This window comes from Apodemus sylvaticus, chromosome 19, assembly GCF_947179515.1.
Source record: "Apodemus sylvaticus chromosome 19, mApoSyl1.1, whole genome shotgun sequence".
Lineage (NCBI taxonomy): Eukaryota > Metazoa > Chordata > Mammalia > Rodentia > Muridae > Apodemus > Apodemus sylvaticus.
This window is the reverse complement of record NC_067490.1, coordinates 57148030-57169768: the sequence shown is the minus strand read 5'-3', so window position 1 is coordinate 57169768 and position 21739 is coordinate 57148030. Positions and strand designations below refer to the sequence as shown.

Sequence of the window (21739 nt, the reverse complement as noted above, 5' to 3'; positions counted from 1 at the left end):
GAAATGAACCCACACACCTATGGTCACTTGATCTTTGACAAAGGAGCTAAAACCATGCAGTGGAAAATATGCCTTTTCAACAAATGGTGCTGGTTCAATTGGCTGTTAGCATGCAGAAGAATGCAAATATATCCATTCTTATCTCCTTGTACTAACCTCAAGTCCATGTAGATGAAGGACCTCCACATAAAACCAGACACACTGGAACTAACAGAAAAGAAACAGGGGAAGAGCCTTGAGCATATAGGCACAGGGAAAAATTTCATGAACAGAATACCAAAAGCTTATATTCTAAGATCAAGAATTGACAAATGGGACCTCATAAAGTTACAAAGTTTCTGTAAGACAAAGGACACTGTCAATAGGACAAAATGGCAACCAAATTGGGAAAAGATCTTTACCAACCCTACATCCAACAGAGGGCGAATATTCAATATATACAAAGAACTAAAGAAGTTAGAATCCAGAGAGCCAAATAACCCTATTAAAAATGGACTACACAGCTAAACACAGAATTTTCACCTTTAGGGGCTGAGAAGCCCCTAAAGAAATGTTCAACATCCTTAGTAATCAGGAAAATGCAAATCAAAACAACCCTGAGATTTCACCTCACACAAGTCATAATGGCTAAGATTAAAAACTCAGGAGAAAATAGGTGCTGGTGAGGATGTGGAGAAAGAGGAACACTCCTCCACTGCTGGTAGGGTTGCAAGGTGGTATAACTGCTCTGGAAATCAGTCTGGCAGTTCCTCAGAAAACTGGGCATGATACTACCAGAGGACCCCACTATACCACTCCTGGGCATATACTCAGAGAATTCCCCACCATGTAATAAGGACGCATGATCCACTATGTTCATAGCAGCCCCATTTATAATAGCCAGAAGCTGGAAAGAACACAAATGTCCCTCAACAGAGGAGTGGATACAGAAAGTGTGGTATATTTACACTATGGAATACTACTACTCAGCTACTAAAAACAATGAGTTCATGAAATGCTTAGGCAAGTGATTGGAACTGGAGAATGTCATCCTGAGTGAAGTGACCCAATCACAAAAGAACACACATGGTATGCACTCACTGATAAGTGGATATTAGCCCAGAAACTCGGAATACCCAAAAAACAATTCACATATCAAATGATGCCCAAGAAGAAGGAAGGAGAGGCCCCTGGTCCTGGAAAGAATCAGTGCAGCAGTGTAGGGGAATACCAGATCAGGGAAGCAGGAAGGGGTTGATTGGGGAACAGGGGGAGAAAAGAGGGCTTATGAGACTTTGGGGGAGGGGAGATCCAGAAAAGGGGAAATTATTTGAAATATAAATAAAGAATATAATGAATAAAAAAAACCCCACAAATGTTTCCAAAAGATACTAGAACACGGACCACCCCCTCTCTGTTGCCCAAATCAGCTCAATAGTACCTCTTTTACTGAAGCCAAACAGACCTCTCATGAGAATAAAACTCAAACCAAATATCATTGTAGCAAAGATAAGCAACAACAACAACAACAAAAAATCACCTACCACATAATAGTAGGGACTGAGTACAGCAGAATAGTAGGACAATTTAAACACTGCGTGATTTTTCTTAGAAGGCAATAGGTGTATAATATCAGTAACAATTATTATAAATGATGAAAAATTCATTTCAACCGGGCATGGTGGCACATGCCTGTAATCCCAGCACTTGGGAGGCAGAGGCAGGCGGATTTCTGAGTTCAAGGCCAGCCTGGTTTACAAAGTGAGTTCCAGAACAGCCAGGACCACACAGAGAAACCCTGTCTTGAAAAACCAAAAAAACTCCCAAAAAATTCATTTCATAAAATCCAAAATATTTTCATGATTTTTTAAAAAAACAAATGATAATTTAGTAATAGAAATAACCAGCATCTACAACAAACCCACAATTTGATGAAACACATTGTTATGTGACTGAAAACTTTAGTCAGCTATCACTAAGAAGATAAGAATATAATATTCATCACCTTATCTCAAAACTCAGAGTACCTATGCATAAAAAAGGGTTGTGGTTTATATGACCTATTCTCTAGGAGACTGTATGTTGGATCCTTGTCATCAGTGTGGCAATTTTGACTCAGTAGAAAGATGATTAGCTTATTGTGATACTCCCTTGTAGATAGAATGATTCAGATGTTCTATGATAAAACTCTCAGGAGAAAGAGTTGTGGCAAAATTCAGCTCCTCTGCACAGAGCTATTGTCCTATCCATAAGAACTCTCAGGAGGGCAATGAGAAGCCTCCTGAAACTCACCAGTGAGAAGAGATTGTGAGTCTCCTGGGGAGAGTAAGAGAAAAAGGACTCAGAAGACACAAGAATTTTAGTATAATATGTATATAGCTCATTGTTTTCCAGGAAAGGAAACAGTGCATATAATGGCAATAGTAAAGTAAGTAAGTAAGTGTGTGTGTGTGTCTGTATGTGTGTGTGTGTGTATGTGTGTGTGTGTGTGAGAGAGAGAGAGAAAGAGAGAGAGAGAGAGAGAGAGAGAGAGAGAGAGAGAGAGAGAGAGAGAGAGGTTATTGGACACTTCCTTAAAGAACATGCTGCTCTCTCCTGAGATACACAATCTTCTTGAGATCAGGCATGGTTTCTGCCTGTAACCAAAGCTTTTCAGTGCAATGTAGAAAAGAAGATGGAGATGGTCTGTGTCTCCTATTTGTTGTAAGGAGAGGATGACCGGAAACCCAGGAGTGGCTACTCAGAAGTAAAAACCACCTTATTATTTCTTCACATACTGTTATTTGAGGTAGGTACCACAGTTAATTAATCAAGAATAGGCCTAGAAAAAGTGAATTGACATATATAAAAGGACATCAGATACTCAAAACATTTTTCCATTCTTAATATTGTAATTAATTAATTCTTTGTTGGCTATTATAGTTTAAACAGACTCCAGCACCCCTCTCAGAAAACTGCTGTGTGTTGTGTTAATCACTTATTTCATGGTAAATTAGAATTCACTTATTAATGTAATACTCATGGTATACAGGGGTACATTGTAATCTAGTCAAGTTCCCCCACAGATTCTATTGTGTTGAGCAAAAGTGTCACTATACCACATAAATGTTACTAGGTGAGTGAATGAAAGGAAACTGGGAAGTCAGGGGTGAGCCTCTGAGTAACGTTTTCCTAAGTAATCTGCACAAGCTGTATATGCTGTTATAGAATTTTAGAAGTAGTCACCATATATTAGTAAAGATGAATAGTTCCGGGGAGTTTGTATATACAGACACTGCAGTGTTTCAGAAACATTTCTAACAGTGTGTGGTGGCCTTAAAAGATCAGATAAGGCACTGAGCCCACCAAAGAACCTTTCCAACCTTTTGACACCAGGAGAAAACTGAGGGTTTTTTCCACCGTACCATTCACAAAACAGAGAGCTATATACAGTGGGGTCTAGGCTGTGTGAGGTATCATGCAAAGCCAAGGCAGTAAGATTTCAAGGTCCTCTCACGTCATGGATCATCTCTTGCATATATACAGTTGCCCAAAAAACAAAAACAAACAAACAATAAAAAAAAACACAGCTTGAGATATGAACCTTCAGAATCTTACCAGTGCTTTGTGCACACTTAGCTGAAGGTGTATGTATGAAATAGAGCTGACTATTGGTAGGAAACCAGTTCAAACAATTCAACTAGAAAGATGGGGAGGACATGCAAGATTTACAAACAAATAATGAACCCAAAATTACATCAAGAAAATGCAAGAGACAAGAAGCAGAAGGTATCCATACATCACAGTGTTCTGGCACTTGTTTCTCACGAATCTTGATACTCTTTCTGAGCAAATCATTATTATTACACAAATTGAAATGAAAAGATAACATTCTGTGTCTCAAGCTGAGTTTCTGGAAATTAAACTGAGAGAGGCAAGACCACACTCTCAAACTAGAGAACAACCTATAAAAATACAGAAACTACTAATGAAAGACAAGGTGGTTAAAAATATTTTACATTAAAAATAGCTAATTCTGTGTTCGCTTTTTGGTGGGCATTGTTTATTTTGGGCTTTGTTTTGTTTTGATTTAATATATTACAGTGGACTATATAAGAATAAAATGCATCACAACAGAATTATCAGCATTTCAGCAATTTATTACAAGATCAGATTCCATTTAGAAGTCATAGTTGTCAGAGCTTTAAATTAGTCCTGTGTTTTCTATACTTATATCTTTAGAACTTCTTCCTGAATGGGTAAATATCTAATCTAATAAATCCAATAAGCTATTATACACAATTATATCCCAAGGATAGAAAATTATGTATATTTTTGATTGTTTTCGATTATCTCCAATTAAAAAATAATCTTGTGATCAATCAATGAATAGGAACAAAGATTATAGATTATGGTGTGAAACTCCCCAAATTAGAGTGTACACAAAAGTAAACCTAAAGTTGCTGTGGGTAGACATAGAAACATGTTCATGCCTTATGTAGCTGATACGCCGTCAGCACCTGATCAATTTAAGTGATTTGGGAAATTAACTTCTTTCTCACTGTAGCAACCTCATGGGGAACAGGTTTTCTTCTTAGCCCCTTTTATAAGTGACCAAATGGAGAAGTAGAGTGTGAACAAATGCTGTTACCTTGCATTGTTGTTAATACTAACATTTAAACTCATACACAATCTCCACAGAATGATCACTTGCTCTACTCTATTGTGCTTCTCTATAGGCAAGAACATACCTTAGAATACCTAAGGGGACAGAAAAAGCTAAACTTCTCATTACAAGAAAACTTAGGGACTGGTAAAGATGGCAAACATAGTGATAAGAACACTGAAGTCCATACTCAGTCTCTGTATAAGGCTACACTGTGAAAGAAATGAGAAGTAGTCACCATCAGAGTGCTGAAGGCTAGTTTAGCAGTTATAGAGTGAAAAGCATAGAGTGCAACTGTAGGCAGAAGAGATGGATGATATTCAGAAATCAGACAAGACTGTGCTGGAACTGAAGAGTTTTCCATGTATGCAATCAAGCACGCACACAATAGCTCCCCTGTGAAAAAATGAGCAAAGAGGAATGAAGTATATAGATACTATGTGTACATGTAAGGCCTGTTGAGATGGAAACTTAGGAAGAAGTTTCTATCAAGCCAGGCACCATGACTTGTTCTTAGAATTCTGGCATTCAAGAGACTGAGGTGGGGAATTTATGAATTGGAGGTTAGCCTGGACTACATAGCAAAACACCGCCTCTTCTATTTTTTTCCTTTACTTAACTCAGTGGTCTGATTCATAGAATATCATTAACAATATTAAGAAAACAGAAATTTAATGTGTAAACAGTGATTCCCTCACTAAGAAAACACTCTATAAAGAGACTGGAACTGTTAAGTTACAAAAATCAGCTTCCATGTTGAGGTTTGTTACATGAAGAGCTACAAATGTGTTTGGTAGACCCTACTTCTCTCTCTTATCTCAGCTAGTGTATCATAAGAAGCATCTCTGATGACCTCATTAATGCCCAGACATCAGGATGTGACTTGCCCTTAATTCTATGCATTATAGTAACCATGTATTTATTGAATTGTCATTTGATTTTACTTACCGTTCAAAAATAAGAGTCTTAGTTGAGGAAATGATACCTTTACTTCCTGAATCTGAATACTAGCAAGAGCAATCACAGAGTAATCTGGGGCCAATACACACAGAAAATGGTTGAAGACACTGTATCTATGGGAGCAGGAAAGCACAGAGAACAGCTCTTCTCGGTAACACTGATAATTAATGAGAATGGGTAAAAAATAGAGCTACAATTAATGTTGCTATTCTTATTTGATTGATAGCTTACTCCAAATGTGTAGCTGAACTCAGACTCATGGTAAGCCTTCTGCCTTGGCTTCACTAGTGCTGGGACTACAGTGTACATCATTCTCTGTTAATTTTTGTACACATCAGAAAATCACCTGATATAAACAAAGTATGAGCAATGAAAACCTGAGAGGATGAATCATTGAGGTACTAAGCTTTGATTTTCTGACTGCCTAGAAAGATTCTGTCTCTGATGTAACCGAAGCTCTTAAAATCTTAAAAGGTTTAATTTCCCTCATAGGCAAGAATGGTTCTAATGACTTTCTGCTCTGTCTTACAGGAGATGAGTGTCAACTGCTCTCTGTGGCAAGAGAACAGCTTGTCTGTAAAACGCTTTGCATTTGCCAAGTTCTCTGAGGTTCCTGGAGAATGTTTCCTCCTGTTCACCCTCATCCTCCTCATGTTCTCAGTATCACTGACAGGAAATGCACTCATAGCCCTTGCCATCTGTACCAGTCCAGCCCTACACACCCCCATGTACTTCTTTCTGGCCAACTTGTCTCTCCTAGAAATTGGCTACACTTGCTCTGTCATACCCAAGATGCTGCAGAGCCTTGTGAGTGAGGCCCGAGAAATTTCTCGGGAGGGATGTGCCACACAGATGTTTTTCTTCACATTCTTTGGTATAACTGAGTGTTGCCTATTGGCAGCCATGGCCTTTGACCGCTGCATGGCTATATGTGCCCCACTACACTTTGCAACCCAAATGAGTCCTGGTGTATGTGCCCATTTGGCAATAGTTTCATGGGGAATGGGATGTATTGTAGGGTTGGGACAGACCAATTTTATTTTCTCCTTGAACTTCTGTGGACCCTGTGAGATAGATCACTTCTTCTGTGACCTTCCACCTGTCCTAGTGCTTGCCTGTGGAGATACATCCCAAAATGAAGCTGCAATCTTTGTGGCAGCAGTCCTCTGCATATCTAGCCCATTTTTGCTGATCATTTATTCCTATGTCAGAATTCTGGTTGCAGTGCTGGTGATGCCTTCCCCTGAGGGGCGCCATAAAGCTCTCTCCACCTGTTCCTCCCACCTACTTGTAGTAACACTCTTCTATGGATCAGGATCTATTACTTACTTGAGGCCCAAGTCTAGCTACTTACCAGTACTGGATAAACTCTTGGCCCTCTTCTACACAGCAGTGACATCCATGCTGAACCCTATCATCTATAGCTTAAGGAACAAGGAAATAAAGGCAGCCTTGAAAAGAGCTCTGGGCCTGAAGATAGCTCTGGCAATAAATAGGTAACAAAACCTTGCAAAGCTGCAGCTAATAAGAACATGCAACGAGCCAGATTAAACAAGTAAAAACTGGTACATTCTTCTATCTTCCTTATGTCAAGTCTCTTTGTAATTTTGAAGGTATCTCTCAACTAAGCTCTATCTTCTAATGCTAATTATGAAATTAAATCAAATACTAAGGAATTCAAGTAAAGAATACAATACTGTAGAGTGATTTTCCATTATGTTTAAGTCTAGGATATCAATCTAAACAGCCAAGTTATTTTTCAGAGGTCATGCAAATTCAAGGCCTGGTGTCCCTATGATTATGGACCTTTATTAAGACATATCGCATATCACTCTTTATTCCATAGTAACTGTATAAAGGGTCTTATTTTAGTAATATTTGTATTTTTATTAAATAATGCCACATACCCAACTCTCTGAATTCTTTTGTGATATATATATATATATATATATATATATATATATATATATATATATATATATAAAATATACAAATACTACAATACCCTGACCTACTCAGATTTGACATGATGTGCTTTAAAATATTAAATATAGCATAAGAAATATTTTCAAGAGTTTCTATGGCAGTTTTTCAGACTTTTAAACTTTCTTCTTCTTATTATTTTACATATTCACTTTACATCCCACTCATTGACCCCCTCCCACAATTCTTCCCCCAATCCCACCTCCCTTCTTCTCTAAGTTGGTTAGGTCCTCCCAGGGAATCCCCAGCCCTGGCACTTCAAGTCTCTGTGAGGCTAGGCAAATCTCCCACTGAGGTCAGAAAAGGCAGCAGAGCTATAAAAATACATCCCACCTGCAGGCAACAGCTTTTGGGATAGTCCCTGCTCCTGTTGTTCAGGATCCACATGAATACCAAGCAACACATCAGTTCCTTATGTGCAGGGAGGCCTAGGTCCAGCCCATCAATGTTCGTTGGTTGGTGGTTCAGTCTCTGAGAGTATCAAGGGTCCAGGTTAGATGACACTGTTGGTCTTCCTGTGGAGTTCCTATGCCCTTGCATGCTGCAATCCTTGTTCCTGTTTTTCCACAAGAGTCTCCAAGCTCCATCCACTGTTTGTCTGTGGGTGTCTGTATGTGTCTGAGTCAGGTGCTGGGTAGAACCTCTCAAAAGACAGCCATGCTAGACTTCTGTCTGCAAGCATAGCAGAGTATCATGAATAGTGTCAGGGATTGGTGTTTGCCAATGTGATGAGTCTCCAATTGGTCTAGTTATTGGTTGGCCATTCACTCAGTCTCTGCTATATCCCCCATGCTAGCATTTCTTGAAGACAGGATAAATTTTGGTCACAATTAATATGGGTGTGTTGCTGTCCCTATGGCTCCACTGGGGTTTCTGCCTGGCTACAGGAGGTGTCCCATATCTTCAATATGGTGAATCATAGTTCAGGACACCCCCCTCAATTCTGGGAGTACCTTCCTTTTCCCAGGTCTTGTCTATTCCTGGAGAGACCTCCTACCTTTCCACTCCTGTCAGTTGCAGATTTCCATTCATTCTCCCAGATATCTGGTCATCCCTCCTCTCTCTCCCTACACCTGATTCCCCAATTCACCACTGTATCCCTCTCTCACCGAGTTTTTTCCTCAATCTTCCTCTTATGACCTTTTTATTCCCCCTTCTAAGTGAGTGTCAAGCATCCTTTCCTGTGCCTTTCTTCTTGTTTACCTTCTGTACCTGGCTTTGTTGCTTGTGTTCTTTCATGGACCTTTAGCCATCTGGATGCCTTGGGTCCTGGATGTTCCTGTTGTAGTAGGTACTAGGAGGGGGGGGGGGGATTAACCTCGATGGTCCTGGTATAGCATGCCTCTGATGGGTATCCTTGGACTTTATCATTCCAGATCTACAGGTCTGTAAGATTCAGTATCTGTAGGTTTGTATGGTTCAGGAGCTGCAGATCTGATGAAATTATGCAGAGAATTGGCAAGAGAAAGGAGGTCTACCTGGGTTATCTGTCTGCTGAAGGCAGCTTGGCATGCTCAGAGGACTCAACAAGCAGGGAAGATGGGTGGGGAAAGGAAGCTAACTTCTATTCTTCAGTGGGTCTGATGAAGGTAGTGGGGGAGGTGGCAAAAGAATGGAGGTCCTCCTGGGATAGTGAGAGATGCCAATTCAATGTTTTTAGACCCCTAAGCAACTAGCCCAGCACAGAGTAACTTGTTTTACTGCTTTCAGCTTGGGAAAGATAGCCGACCCTGTGACAGGCCCAATGTTTAACTATACAATGCCCCAAGGATATTTGCTCCAGATAATCTCTAACCTTCCTTAAGGCATAAACTATTGCCTGACTTCCTCATTCTGTAGTTTCCCCAGTTCCTTGTATGATTTGTCCTCCACCCCTTGCCTTGGGATTTTTCCTCTTTAAATACCTCTGACTTCAGTTGCATGGGGTCTCACAGTCCTCTACCTCTGCGCGTGTATGACTGTGGACCCCAGAGCCTCTGGAATAAAAATCCTCTTGCTTATTGCATGGAGACCATTTCTCGTGAGTGATATGGGTGAGGCATGGGGTGCTGGGGCACCCTCGGGTTTTTTTTTTTTTTTTTTTTTCTGGTCTTACAATAGAAGCTGCTCAGGACAGCTCAGCTTGATATGGAGGACTCATATAGCCTCTATTAGTTTTGAAAATAGTGTTTAAAATATTAATATTCAAGAACCCATGGGCAACTCAGGCCAGGGAAACAGGTAGGTTAGATGCAGATTATTGTCAGGGATGTAGAAGCCAACCTTGTAAAGAAAAAATGGATTGGAGAGAGGAGCACCACAGGCTCCTACAATTCCTCAGAGGCCTGATCTGATGTACAGAGCATTAGATCTAATATGGCCCCTGGAATACCAGTGAGAAAGTAGAAAGGAACCAAGGCCTGAGTAGTGGCTGTTCCTCTTGTCTTCATGAAAGTCTTAACAGGCGATGATGTTCCTCCAACTCCCCTTTATTACTCTGATTTTTTTGGGTGACCTCATCAGGCAGGGATTTCATTGGGGGACACCTAACTCAAAAAGATCATGTAGACCTCCAATCTTCCCTTTCCCAACTCATTCCACCCAGCCTCCAACATCATCAGGAATTCTCTGGGATCCTGTAGGTTACTCCTGCCTGGGAAGAAGATACTTTAATTGTGGATCTTCAAGGCTCCTTCCTTTCCATGAAATCCAATTCCCCTGTCTCACTCCTATCTCTGTAGCAGATCACCTCCATTCTGACCCCATCTCCAGCACACCATACAGATGATCTTCTTAACCTTCCTCCATACTCACTCTCTTATCCCAGACCCAACTTCATCTGGATTTTTCTGGAAAATATGCCAACCTATACTGGCTGTGAAGCAAATAGGCCAGTGAAGCAAGTAGGTGAGGTTCAGATGTTCACACTCTCTCCTCTTCTCCATAGCCAATCACCTATCTCATTCCCAGCTCTGTAGCAGACTACCTGTTTTGGCCTTTGTACAGAGCCATAATGGGGTATCATGCCACATGGTAGGAACTTGACATTGGCAAGGACAAGGGCTTCGGGCAGGAATCTTACATTAGGGCATAATAGGGAAGTAGGTTACAGCAGGAATTTTTATCCTAGGGCAGAATGCTCAGAGTGAACTTGACATTGGTCAAGGTGAACTTCTTCTCCCAGTCTTTGTTGAGCAGGGATTTCTGTGCTATTCAGGGTGAAGTGCTCAGAGTGAAGGTGAAGTTCATTGTTCCTCCAGGTCAATGAATTCCTGAATTAAGCATGCGACCCACCCAGCTGCCTGAGCAGTGGAGCCAAGAACTTCCCTGAAACTCAGCCCAGAGTCTGGAGGGAGGCTTTTTTCCCAAGCTATATATTGACTGACATTTATTAAAGTTTCGGACTCAATTGGTAAACTATCATCCTGGCCCTCATTCTTTTTGCCCCTTCCCCATCCATCCCTCAGCTTCTCTTCCAGGAACCAGTTCACAGTAGCTGAAGGCAGCAACATAATGCAACATCCTGTCATACTCTGTCCCTTTTCCTAGGGGACTGAGTTTATCCTAGGGGAATAGCATGCTTCTTTCCTTCTTGTGGGCCCTCCCCCCACCCACCCAGCCCATCCCCATTCCTAAGAGTCAGCTCCAAAAAGCAAGAAACATATTTTACCTGGAACATGTAGTAGCCACATATATCAGGATCACAGAAGAATTTCAATGCTTTCAGCAAAATTTCAGAACACAAAAATAACATCAAAAAAAAAAAAAAAACCAATAACCTATTTATATACTAATGAAAAATAGAGTGAAAGAGAAGCCAGGAAAACAATGCCACGCACAATCACCCCTAAAAAAATGTGGAAATAAACCTAATCAACAAAATAAAAATCCTGTACAATAAAAACATTTAAGGCTCTAAAGTAAGAAATTAAATTAAAATAAAGAAGACAGTAGAAGGTGGAATGCTTTCAATGCTCGTGGAATCAAAGAACCAATATTGTGAAAATAGCCCCCTTACAAAAGCAATCTATAAATCCAATGCAACTATAATCAAAATCCCAATGTCATTGCTCATAGACAGAAAAAAATCCAAAAGTTTTTATAGAGATACAAAAGACTGAGTTTAGCCAAAGCAATCCCTTTAAAAAACCAAAATATCATCGTAACCCATTTCATATTACACCACAGAACTATAGTAATAAAAGCAACATGATACTGGCACAAAACCAGACAGATAAAAATGGAATAGAACTGAAGACTCAGCTATAAGCCCATGGTTATAGCCACTTGATTAATTTACAAAGATGCAAAGTATATGTGCACTGAAAAGACAGCATCTTTAACAAATGGTATTGGAGAAACTGAACTTTATACTGCAAAAAAAAAAAAAAGTGGAATTCAATCCTTATCTTTTATGCTGCACAAAACATAGTTTCAGAAGGGCAAAGACCTCAACCAGATACCCTGATACTACTAGAAGAGAAAGTAGGGCATATGGTACAGATGAAGACTTTCTGAATAAGACTCTGTAGGGCCATTGCTGATGGTAACATCCTGTTCTCCAGTTGGTTCTTGATCTGTCAGTAAAGAAAGCCAGGAGACAAATGCTAAGGACAATTGCTGGGCAGAAGGTGGTCCCTGGAGTAAAATGAAGATGCAAGGAAAGAGAGACAGAGTTTCACCAGGCTTCTGATGAGGAAGGGTTAAGGAGTCATGTGAGATGTCAAAATGGAATGATCACATAGGCTACTCCTATAGATGGTGGTCAGGGGCCAAATGGTACTGGCCACTAAATTTTAGGGCAGGTGGGAGGTGTAGAGCTAAGAGTAATAACAAGGACATGTTTTTCCAGGTGGGAGATAGTAGTGTCCAGCAATTATACCAAAATGGTAAGTTGAAAATGAATTTCTGTGTGTGTCTTTTATCCATGGATTCAAGGGAAGCTGAGTGGACTCCATTAACAAATACACATTGACAAGGTTGCACAGGAATCTTTAAATTAAATTATAGGGTCCATGCAATTCCCATCAAAATCTCCACAGACTTTTTGTTCTTTTTTGATTTTTGGAGATAAGAGTTTCTCTGTATAGTCTTGGCTGTCCTGGAACTCGATCTGTAGATTAGGCCTGCCTTTACCTCACAGAAGTCCACCTCCTTCTGTCTGCCCATTGCTGGAATTAAAGGTGTCCATTACCATGTTCATCATAATATGATTAGTATAACATCTTACATAGGTGAGGCTGGCCTTGAACTCCTGATTTAATGTTTTATCTTTGGCTCTCCAAATTCTAAGATTAAAGGTGTGCACAACCACCTCTGAGTTGGCTTATGATCTTGCTTTTAAGTTAATGAAATTGGGTGGTGGGGCAGGGATAAAGACAGAGAGACAGAGAGACAGAGACAGAGAGACAGAGACAGAGAGACAGACAGACAGAGAGAGAGGGGGGTGGGGAGAGGGAGAGGGAGAGGGACAGACAGATAGACAGAGACAGAGAGACAGAGAGAGAGAATACGAATTATTTGCAACTAAATATGGGTGCCTAGAGTCCAGAAGCAACAGATTTCCTAGAGGTGAATATGGGTACTAGAGAAGAATGCAGACCTTCTGCAGCTTGCCCTCCTGAGCCTTTTCTCAAGCTCCCTAGCTTATGATTTTTATGAATAGATTTGTAGGATTGTTCACCATAAATAAGGTTTTACAAAACAAAAAACTCCAGTAGTATAGGAAATGAGACAGACAATCAATCAACAAATTTAACTAATTGTACTTTTCATCCTATTGGCCAGAATTAGTTATGGATGCACCTCGATACAAGAGACGCCAAAATATGTTCTCAAACTAAATGGAGTTATTACACTTTATGTGTTAGTTCTTATTCTGTCATTGTAAGAAGCAAGGATCTATGAAGGAGAAAAAAATAACTTTATTGTTTAACCTCCCCTGTAAAACTAATGGAAATCCCCTTGGCTACATATCTCATTCTCAGAATAATAACTGCTAATATCTAAGTTAAAATTAATTTAAAGCAATTATGTTTTATTTCAGAAAACTATATACAAAAATATATAAACTCTCTCTAATGCTGAGATAGCATGTATGTGGGCTGTTGTAGATGGTACTGTGCTTAGTCACTGCAGATCCTGATGACAAAGAGCATATCCCACTCAAGAGACTCAATTATTCTCCCTATCATTCCTATTTTACATAATTAAAACCTTAGCTATTCAGCTATTGGTCTTTCTTTGTAATAAGCATTCAGTGCCTTACTCATATCTTCTACATTAACACAACTTTTATCTCTTTTTTTATTGGACCTACTTTTGATAAAAATAATTAGAGACATAGTCAATATCACATATGACTAGGAAGGTGTCAAATTTATTAATCTAAATAATTTATAATAAGCAGAACAAATATTAGTTTCATCAAAAGAATATGGCATGAAGCCTAATTATTTAGTTTTCCTGACCATTTTAGATAACGCTTGGAAAATTGAAAACTTTAATAATTTATATTAATATTGTCCAATGGCCAAATAATAAATTATAATACCACATTTCATTTCATAACACAGGATGAGCAGAGCATACAGGAGCACTTATTATTAAATGACATCATTCATTACATTTATTTCTGATTTGTTCACCAGTTAGATTTACTTCTTTTCCATCCAATTTAGCATTTGTCTGCAAACTCCAACAGGGATGTCCAGTTTGACTCTCAAGAGGAGATTCAGGCTGCCTTCTGACACTCTTCAGTAAGAAAAAACTGCAAAGTCTCCTGGGGAGAGTGAGAGAATCAGATCTCTGAACACAGCGAATAGCAGTAAAATATATTCATAAACATTGTTTTCAAGAATGTGGAAATCTCAAATATATCATTGTGTGAATACTATAACTTGTATATGTCTATCTCTATCTATCTATCTATCTATCTATCTATCTATCTATCTTCTATCTATCATCTATCTGTCATCTATCAACTATCATCATCATCTATTTACCTACCTATCACCTATCTATTTATTTACTTTCCTGTATCTATCATCTTTCATCTCCTGTGAGTGTGTGTGTGTGTGGGTGTGGGTGTGTGTGTGTGTGTGGGTGTGTGTGTGTGTGTATGATGCTGAATTATTGCCTCAAAGGACATAGTGTTCTCTCCTGGGATACACAAACCTCCTGACCTCAGATGTGATTCTTTACTATAACAAAGGTTTTTTTAATGCACAGACTTAAAAATGATAATGAGAACGTGGTAAGGAGAGGGCACAGAGAAAGCCCGAAGTTGGCTAACCAGAAGCAAAAGGAGTAATTCTTCTCACATCTTGTGCTGAGATTGAAGGTATGTGCCACAGCTAGGTTGTCAATACTGGACTTAGAGAAAGTGAACTAAAGTGTAAAAATGAACAATTGATACTCAAAACACTTTTGAATTCTTGCTGTTATTTTATTTAACATCTCCATCTCAGAGGAATGTAATGGTCAACTCAGAATCATAGCTTCTTTGTCAGAAAAGAGCCTAAGTCCATGGGAAATCAGCACATCACAATGCTGATATGTGGAAACCCTCATTACACAGTGCACCTCAATCTACTTAAGTAATCCAACAATTTCTATTGTGTTGACCTAACATGTTATTTACTTGGTGACAAATGGTTCTGTGATGAGTAATTGTGGGAAAACTGGAAAGGTAGAGGTGAGCCTCCTGATAATCTTTTCCTAACAATCTACACAAACCATGTATACTATTATAGAATTTTAGAAATAGTGACTACATGGTGGTGATGATGAGTATTTCCTGAGAATTTTTGCACACAAACACTGCTGTGTTTCAGAAACAGAATTAACAGTGTATCATACTTTCCTTAGCTCACTGAAGAAAAAAATTGGGGGAGAGAGAGAGAGAGAGAGACAGAGAGAGACAGAGAGAGAGAGAGAGAGAGAGAGAGAGAGAGAGAGAGAGAGAGAGAAGGAACCAAGTCCACCAACGAATATTTCTAATTTTTTAAAGACTACCAGAGTTTATGGGATCTTTATAACACTGAAGATCTATATATTAAACAAAACTCACAAATGATAAAGAAAATTGCCAGGAGCCAAACTGATCTTACTTTATGTTTAGAGTCCATTTTAAAGATAGGCTTAGGTTTTGACTTCTCCTCAGCTACAGACCTTGGAGAGATCGGGTGGTCAATGGTCACTGTGCCCTCCCAGAAGAAGAAAACATCTTACAGCTGCCAGAGATTCCCCTTGGCAGAATGCCTGGGTTACATGGAAAATCCCACTTGCCTTACTTCTTCCCTGCTTGTATAAGTTGCCTGAGAAAATACAGTTTTGGGGGTCCTTGAACAAGTTGGTCTTGGCCTTCTTCTTCGCGTCTCCTGTCTCTATTTCTCTGCCCTCTCTTCTAGGGTCCCCTGTCAAAACCCCCCGCAGGCCGGGGCAGAAAATATTACGTTACAACTGTATGTGAATGGTTTCATTCTGTTACTAGATTGGTCACTCCAGAGGATAGTCACATAATGTTCCTAACTGTCTGCACAAGATGCTTCTCAGGGCAAGCACTTTTGCACTTTAATGAACATATTACTATGTATTCACATTGGGCTTCAAAGTATTTACAGTTTTAAGCTGAAACAGCTCAAATTGACTAATCTAAAATTTTACTTGAAGATTACTTTAAAATTAGAGACAGAGGCTTATCTGTTGCAGCCTATTCTGATACTTCCATCTTTCTGAAGAGCCTTGAGATCTGTATGTGGACTTGTGTGTATGTATATACAGTACATGAGACTGCATTCTCCTTTCATTGGTCATTATGAAAATAGAACTTTCTAGCATGAATTTCAAACAGATTTCTACTACATTAATCTCTGCATCCTGAGGATGACCTCAACAGCTGATGGAGACCTAAAAGCAATTGAAAATGTAGTCAAATTTTGGCACTTTCAATATAATTTCAAATAACAAGGAGAGAAATTTTTACTGATTTGTAATTTTTGACTCCATTTTGTGTGATTTAGTATTTCTAATATCTCAACAGAATAGCATTTGTATTAGATAATAGTTTTAAAGTATTTTGAGACCTTCTGATGCTCCAATTTTTTATTTGACTCTGAACTTTGGAAGGTATGAAATATACTTATGACAGGCTGTATTTTTCTACCTGTCCTATAAGTATGAAAAGTATAAAATGAACAAGCATGGACAGACTGTAGGTTGCCAGTATTCACTGTCATCATTCTTCCACAAGGAATGCTTCCATTTCCTCAGACTCATGGGACCTCATCACTATGCAGATGTTTGCATTGGGCTGCTGCAGTCTAAGTTACCAGTTAAACCCTAGTCAGACATACCTGTGGGTACATTTCTCTCTTGGCTTCTAAATCTATGTCACTGAGGAAACTGTGGTTCCTTGAAGATGTGAAAATATACAACAGGTATAAATATACCTGAAAATTTAAGTGACAAATGAGAGTCTATAAACTCCAAAAAAAATATATTACTTAGGAGTCAGGACCCAATAAGAAAATATTGAGTTAAAAAAATGGTAAGTACAAAGTAAGACCCTGTCTCAAGAAAGAAAGAGAAAGAGGAGGAAGGAGGGCAGGGGATGGGAGGGGAGGGGATTAGAGAGAGGAAGGGAGGACAGAGGAGGAAAGAGGAGAGGAAGAGAGGAGAGGAGAAGAGAAGAGAGGAGAAGAGAGGAGAGGAGAGGAGAGAAGGGGAGGGTAGGAAAGGGAAGGGGAGGGGAGAGAAGGGGAGGGTAGGAAAGGGAAGGGAAGGGGAGAGGAGGGAAGGGAAGGGAAGGGAAGGGAAGGGAAGGGAAGGGAAGGGAAGGGAAGGGAAGGGAAGGGAAGGGAAGGGAAGAGAAGAGAAGAGAAGAGAAGAGAAGAGAAGAGAAGAGAAGAGAAGAGAAGAGAAGAGAAGAGAAGAGAAGAGAAGAGAAGAGAAGAGAGAACATGGTTAAAGAGAGCAAGTGATAACAGAAATAAAGAAACAAAAATAAATTTGAAAGGACCTTTTCATATTAGCATTGACAATTGACTAAAGGGAAACTAATGGACAACTGACGACCCATTTACCTTTTTTTTTTTTTTTTTTTTTTTTTTTGTTAGCACAATATCACTCTGCAATCTAGGCTATCATTTAACTCACAATGACTTTCTGCCTCAGCCAAACAACTCTTGAGAGTAAAGGATATACCACCTTTCCCTGCTAATATTTTGTCATGTAATAGTTGACAACTAAGTATAAATTGTAAAAAAAAAAATCAACTAATAGTATGAATAGGGAAAAGATTTGATTTTAAAAAAATCTTTGAGGGTAAGTGTTGATTTCTGAATTTTAAAAAATTAATTTTTCAGCTAACAAATTTCTAATTTGCAAGAGGCTCTAGAATTAATAAAATTATATGCTATATAAATGGTTCAGTGATTAGTGTACTTGTTCAGGTGCAAGGAGTAAAGTTTGGACCCAGTATACCCGTGAAAGACTGGGCAATCTAACATTTAGATATAATTCCAACACTAAGAGTATGAAAGGTAAAACTTTCATACTTCTGTGGGTTCTGTGAACCCACAGAACTTCTTCATAGTTCTGTGAACTTCTGTGGACCCTGTTTCAACAATTAAGGTGGAGACTAACAAAGAAAAATACTTGAAATTGGTATCTTTGGTATCTGAACATTACAGGCACATGACATGTACGCCCATATATCTATTACACACACACACACACACACACACACACAAGAGGGAGGTAGACTGGGGGAGAGAGAGATAGAGGCTGAATAAATTCTCTCATGTACAAGAATGCTTGTAATGGTTTGCTGTCCTTTCTTTCAGGAGATGAGTATCAACTGCTCTCTGTGGCAAGAGAACAGTTTGTCTGTCAAACGCTTTGCATTTGCCAAGTTCTCTGAGGTTCCTGGAGAATGTTTCCTCCTGTTCACCCTCATCCTCCTCATGTTCTCAGTATCACTGACAGGAAATACACTCATAGCCCTTGCCATCTGTACCAGTTCAGCCCTGCACACCCCCATGTACTTCTTTCTGGCCAACTTGTCTCTCCTGGAAATTGGCTACACTTGCTCTGTCATACCCAAGATGCTGCAGAGCCTTGTGAGTGAGGCCCGAGAGATCTCTCGGGAGGGATGTGCCACACAGATGTTTTTCTTCATATTCTTTGGTATAACTGAGTGCTGCCTATTGGCAGCTATGGCCTTTGACCGTTACATGGCCATATGTGCCCCACTACACTATGCAACTCGAATGAATCGTGGTGTATGTGCCCATTTGGCAATAGTTTCATGGGGAATGGGATGTATTGTAGGGTTGGGACAGACCAATTTTATTTTCTCCTTGAACTTCTGTGGACCCTGTGAGATAGACCACTTCTTCTGTGACCTTCCACCTCTCCTGGCACTTGCTTGTGGAGATACATCCCAAAATGAAGCTGCAATCTTTGTGGCAGCAGTTCTCTGCATATTTAGTCCATTTTTGCTGATCATATCTTCCTATGTCAGAATTCTGGTTGCAGTGCTGCTGATGCCTTCACCTGAGGGGCGCCATAAAGCTCTCTCCACTTGTTCCTCCCACCTACTTGTAGTCACACTCTTCTATGGCTCAACATCTGCTACCTATTTGAGGCCCAAATCTAGCCACTCACCAGAAATTGATAAACTCTTGGCCCTCTTCTACACAGCAGTGACATCCATGCTGAACCCCATCATCTATAGCTTAAGGAACAAGGAAGTTAAGGGAGCACTGAGAAGAACTCTGGGACTGAAGAAAGTTCTGACAATAAGTAAGTAACTGAGGATCCTGAAACCTCATTGGAAATGGTGCACAGTCTGTCAAAGTAAGCAAGCAAGTGCTCTTCCTGGCTGTATTATAAGAATCTTTAATAACCATCACTTTGATTTTAGAGTATTCTCTTTACTTAACACTATTTTTAATTGTAAATAATGGAAAAGTATACTTGCTACTAAATAACTTTAGTAAGTTAGTCCATTACTTAAATATATTTGTCTGGGAAGTGTTTAAAGTATGTGCTACTATCTCAAGAACCTTGAAAATTCTCTGTACACGCTCTCAGTCATTGTCCATATGTCCCTGATATACCTGTTACCCCTGAACTCTACAAAAGTTCTCAAAACATGGTACTTAATGCAATAATAGCTTTGTGAAGCAGGGTATTTCCTCTCATAAAAGTCTTTAGATACTTCAGACCTAATTATATAAACATGTAATATAGAATTAAATAGTTCTTTTGTGTGTTCTGTTTACAGAACATGGAAACATTTCAACAATGCAAACTGTCAACTTTGAACCTATATGCTACAAACCATTAAAGAAAAACTATGAGAAATAATTGTCAGCATTTTAAGATGTAAATTAATTTAAAGCAATTAATAGTTGTATTACAGGAGAAGAAATAAAGTATACAAAATTTAATTGGTATATTTTCAAGATTTTCTAAAATGTATGCATGTGCAGATGAATCGACATACATTTGGAGATAGTCTGACAAATTTCTTCTAAGTGATCTCAGCTTGTTATGCTACAATTCCATATTCCTCAGCGCATATAAACCCATTGCATTGGACTAGAACAGCTAAGTAGTTCTCAGGGCAGTGAATTGTTAGCCTCTGCTCTGTGTATCCTTAGGCCAGTCCACACTCCAGGGGTTGGGTACCAGGTTTTTGAAACAGAAGTAGTTTCTCCTCCCCTCTAGGAATTTAAGTGGGATTACAAGTGATGAAAGACTAATGTAAAAGTTCAGCTAGTGTCAGACAATTGGATTCTGGATGTCATTCTATAAGAAAAGAACCCAGAGTTCCTTGGAGAAGAGTCATTTCAAAGATGAAACAACAAACCATCTAAATCATGAAGCACATGCAAAATGCTGAAAAGACACAGGAGCCAACATGGAAGAGCTTTCAATGGCCAAAGTTGAAGCAATTAGAACACTAAAACAATTAATGGTAGAAGTTATAATAATACACAAAATAAAATAATTATCTTGAGTCTCTATGCATATAATGAAACAAAAATAAAATTCCAATTAAATGTGCAGAACGCTTGAAAGAAATAAAAAAAAATTACCATTACAGTAAAACTGCAGTACTGATTTATCCAAACAGAAGGACAATATTTATATACTCCTTAGACTCATTGTTCTGTGCCTACTTACATGCAGTAAGGACCATTACAGCCAAAGTGTTAGGGAAAATTCACTGACATGGTGAAAACAGTGCCTAATGTTTTGAAGAGACACAGAATATTTCCATAGTCTATAAGTATTTCTTCTATGACTTCTACTACTTTAAAAGGAAATACAAAAGGAAAATACATTAAAATATTTTTAATTAGCCCCAGAGCTCCCAGGGACTTAATCACCAACCAAAGTGTACACATGGAGGGACCCATGGCTCCAGGCACATGTGTAGCAGAGGACAGCCTTGTCAGACATCAATGAGAGGAGAGGCCCTTGAAACTGTGAAGGCTTGTTGTCCCAGTGTAGAAGAATGCAGAGACAGGAAAGTGGGAGTGGGTGGGTTAGTGAGCAGGGGCAGGGGATATAGGACGGGGGAAAAGAGGATAACATTTGAAATGTGAATAAAGAAAGTGTCTAATTTAAAAAAAGGCTCAGGAGACAAAGGTACAAAGGGCTCCAGAATAGGTAATTCATTGATATAACCTTTGATACTTAAAGATGAGAAACATTATAAATATCTTTTTGGCTTTAAAAAATATTTTTAATTACAAAACTAAAATAGTTTAAAATAATTTCATTGCTCCTTAACCATGTGGTTAAGATGCCATGCATTCCCCTAATTCTGAACTGAGATAAGCAAAGCAGGAAACACTTTTTGGTATTTGTGCCAAGTACATACAACCTCAACCTAAAAGAGAGAAATCACTAGACAATTGCAAATTCAGAGACATTCCATCAAAACAAATAATTATTTATCTTCAAAGGTATAGTCACAGAAGATAAAAATACTAATGAACAATCATAAACTAAAATAAATGAAGATATATAATAACTAAATGTCAACTGGATTTCTGGATTGGATACTGACATATAAGATGTACAATACTAAAAACATTTCTGTAAGATTAGGCCAACATATCATGGGACTTGTAATATTGTCCTTTTTCCAATTTTCTGATTTTGATAATTAGT

At 39.0% G+C, this 21739-nt stretch overlaps 2 protein-coding genes across 4 annotated transcripts; both read left to right on the top strand.

The window, feature by feature from the left end:
* Positions 1-6118: 6118 nt before the first annotated feature.
* LOC127669857 (olfactory receptor 10C1-like) lies at positions 6119-7084 on the top strand. 2 transcript variants are annotated; one of them, XM_052164076.1, is made up of 2 exons: positions 6119-6450; positions 6883-7084. In XM_052164076.1, exons 1-2 carry the CDS (start codon positions 6119-6121, stop codon positions 7082-7084), a joined length of 534 nt encoding a protein of 177 aa, XP_052020036.1. The 2 variants fall into 2 exon arrangements, with proteins under 2 accessions (XP_052020036.1, XP_052020035.1); XM_052164075.1 differs by having other exon boundaries at positions 6119-7084.
* Positions 7085-18369: 11285 nt separating this feature from the next.
* LOC127669787 (olfactory receptor 10C1-like) lies at positions 18370-19362 on the top strand. Of its 2 annotated transcripts, XM_052164002.1 has the most exons (2): positions 18397-18736; positions 19157-19362. In XM_052164002.1, the coding sequence occupies exons 1-2, from the start codon at positions 18397-18399 to the stop codon at positions 19360-19362; spliced, it is 546 nt and encodes a 181-aa protein (XP_052019962.1). The 2 variants fall into 2 exon arrangements, with proteins under 2 accessions (XP_052019961.1, XP_052019962.1); XM_052164001.1 differs by having other exon boundaries at positions 18370-19362.
* Positions 19363-21739: the final 2377 nt, after the last annotated feature.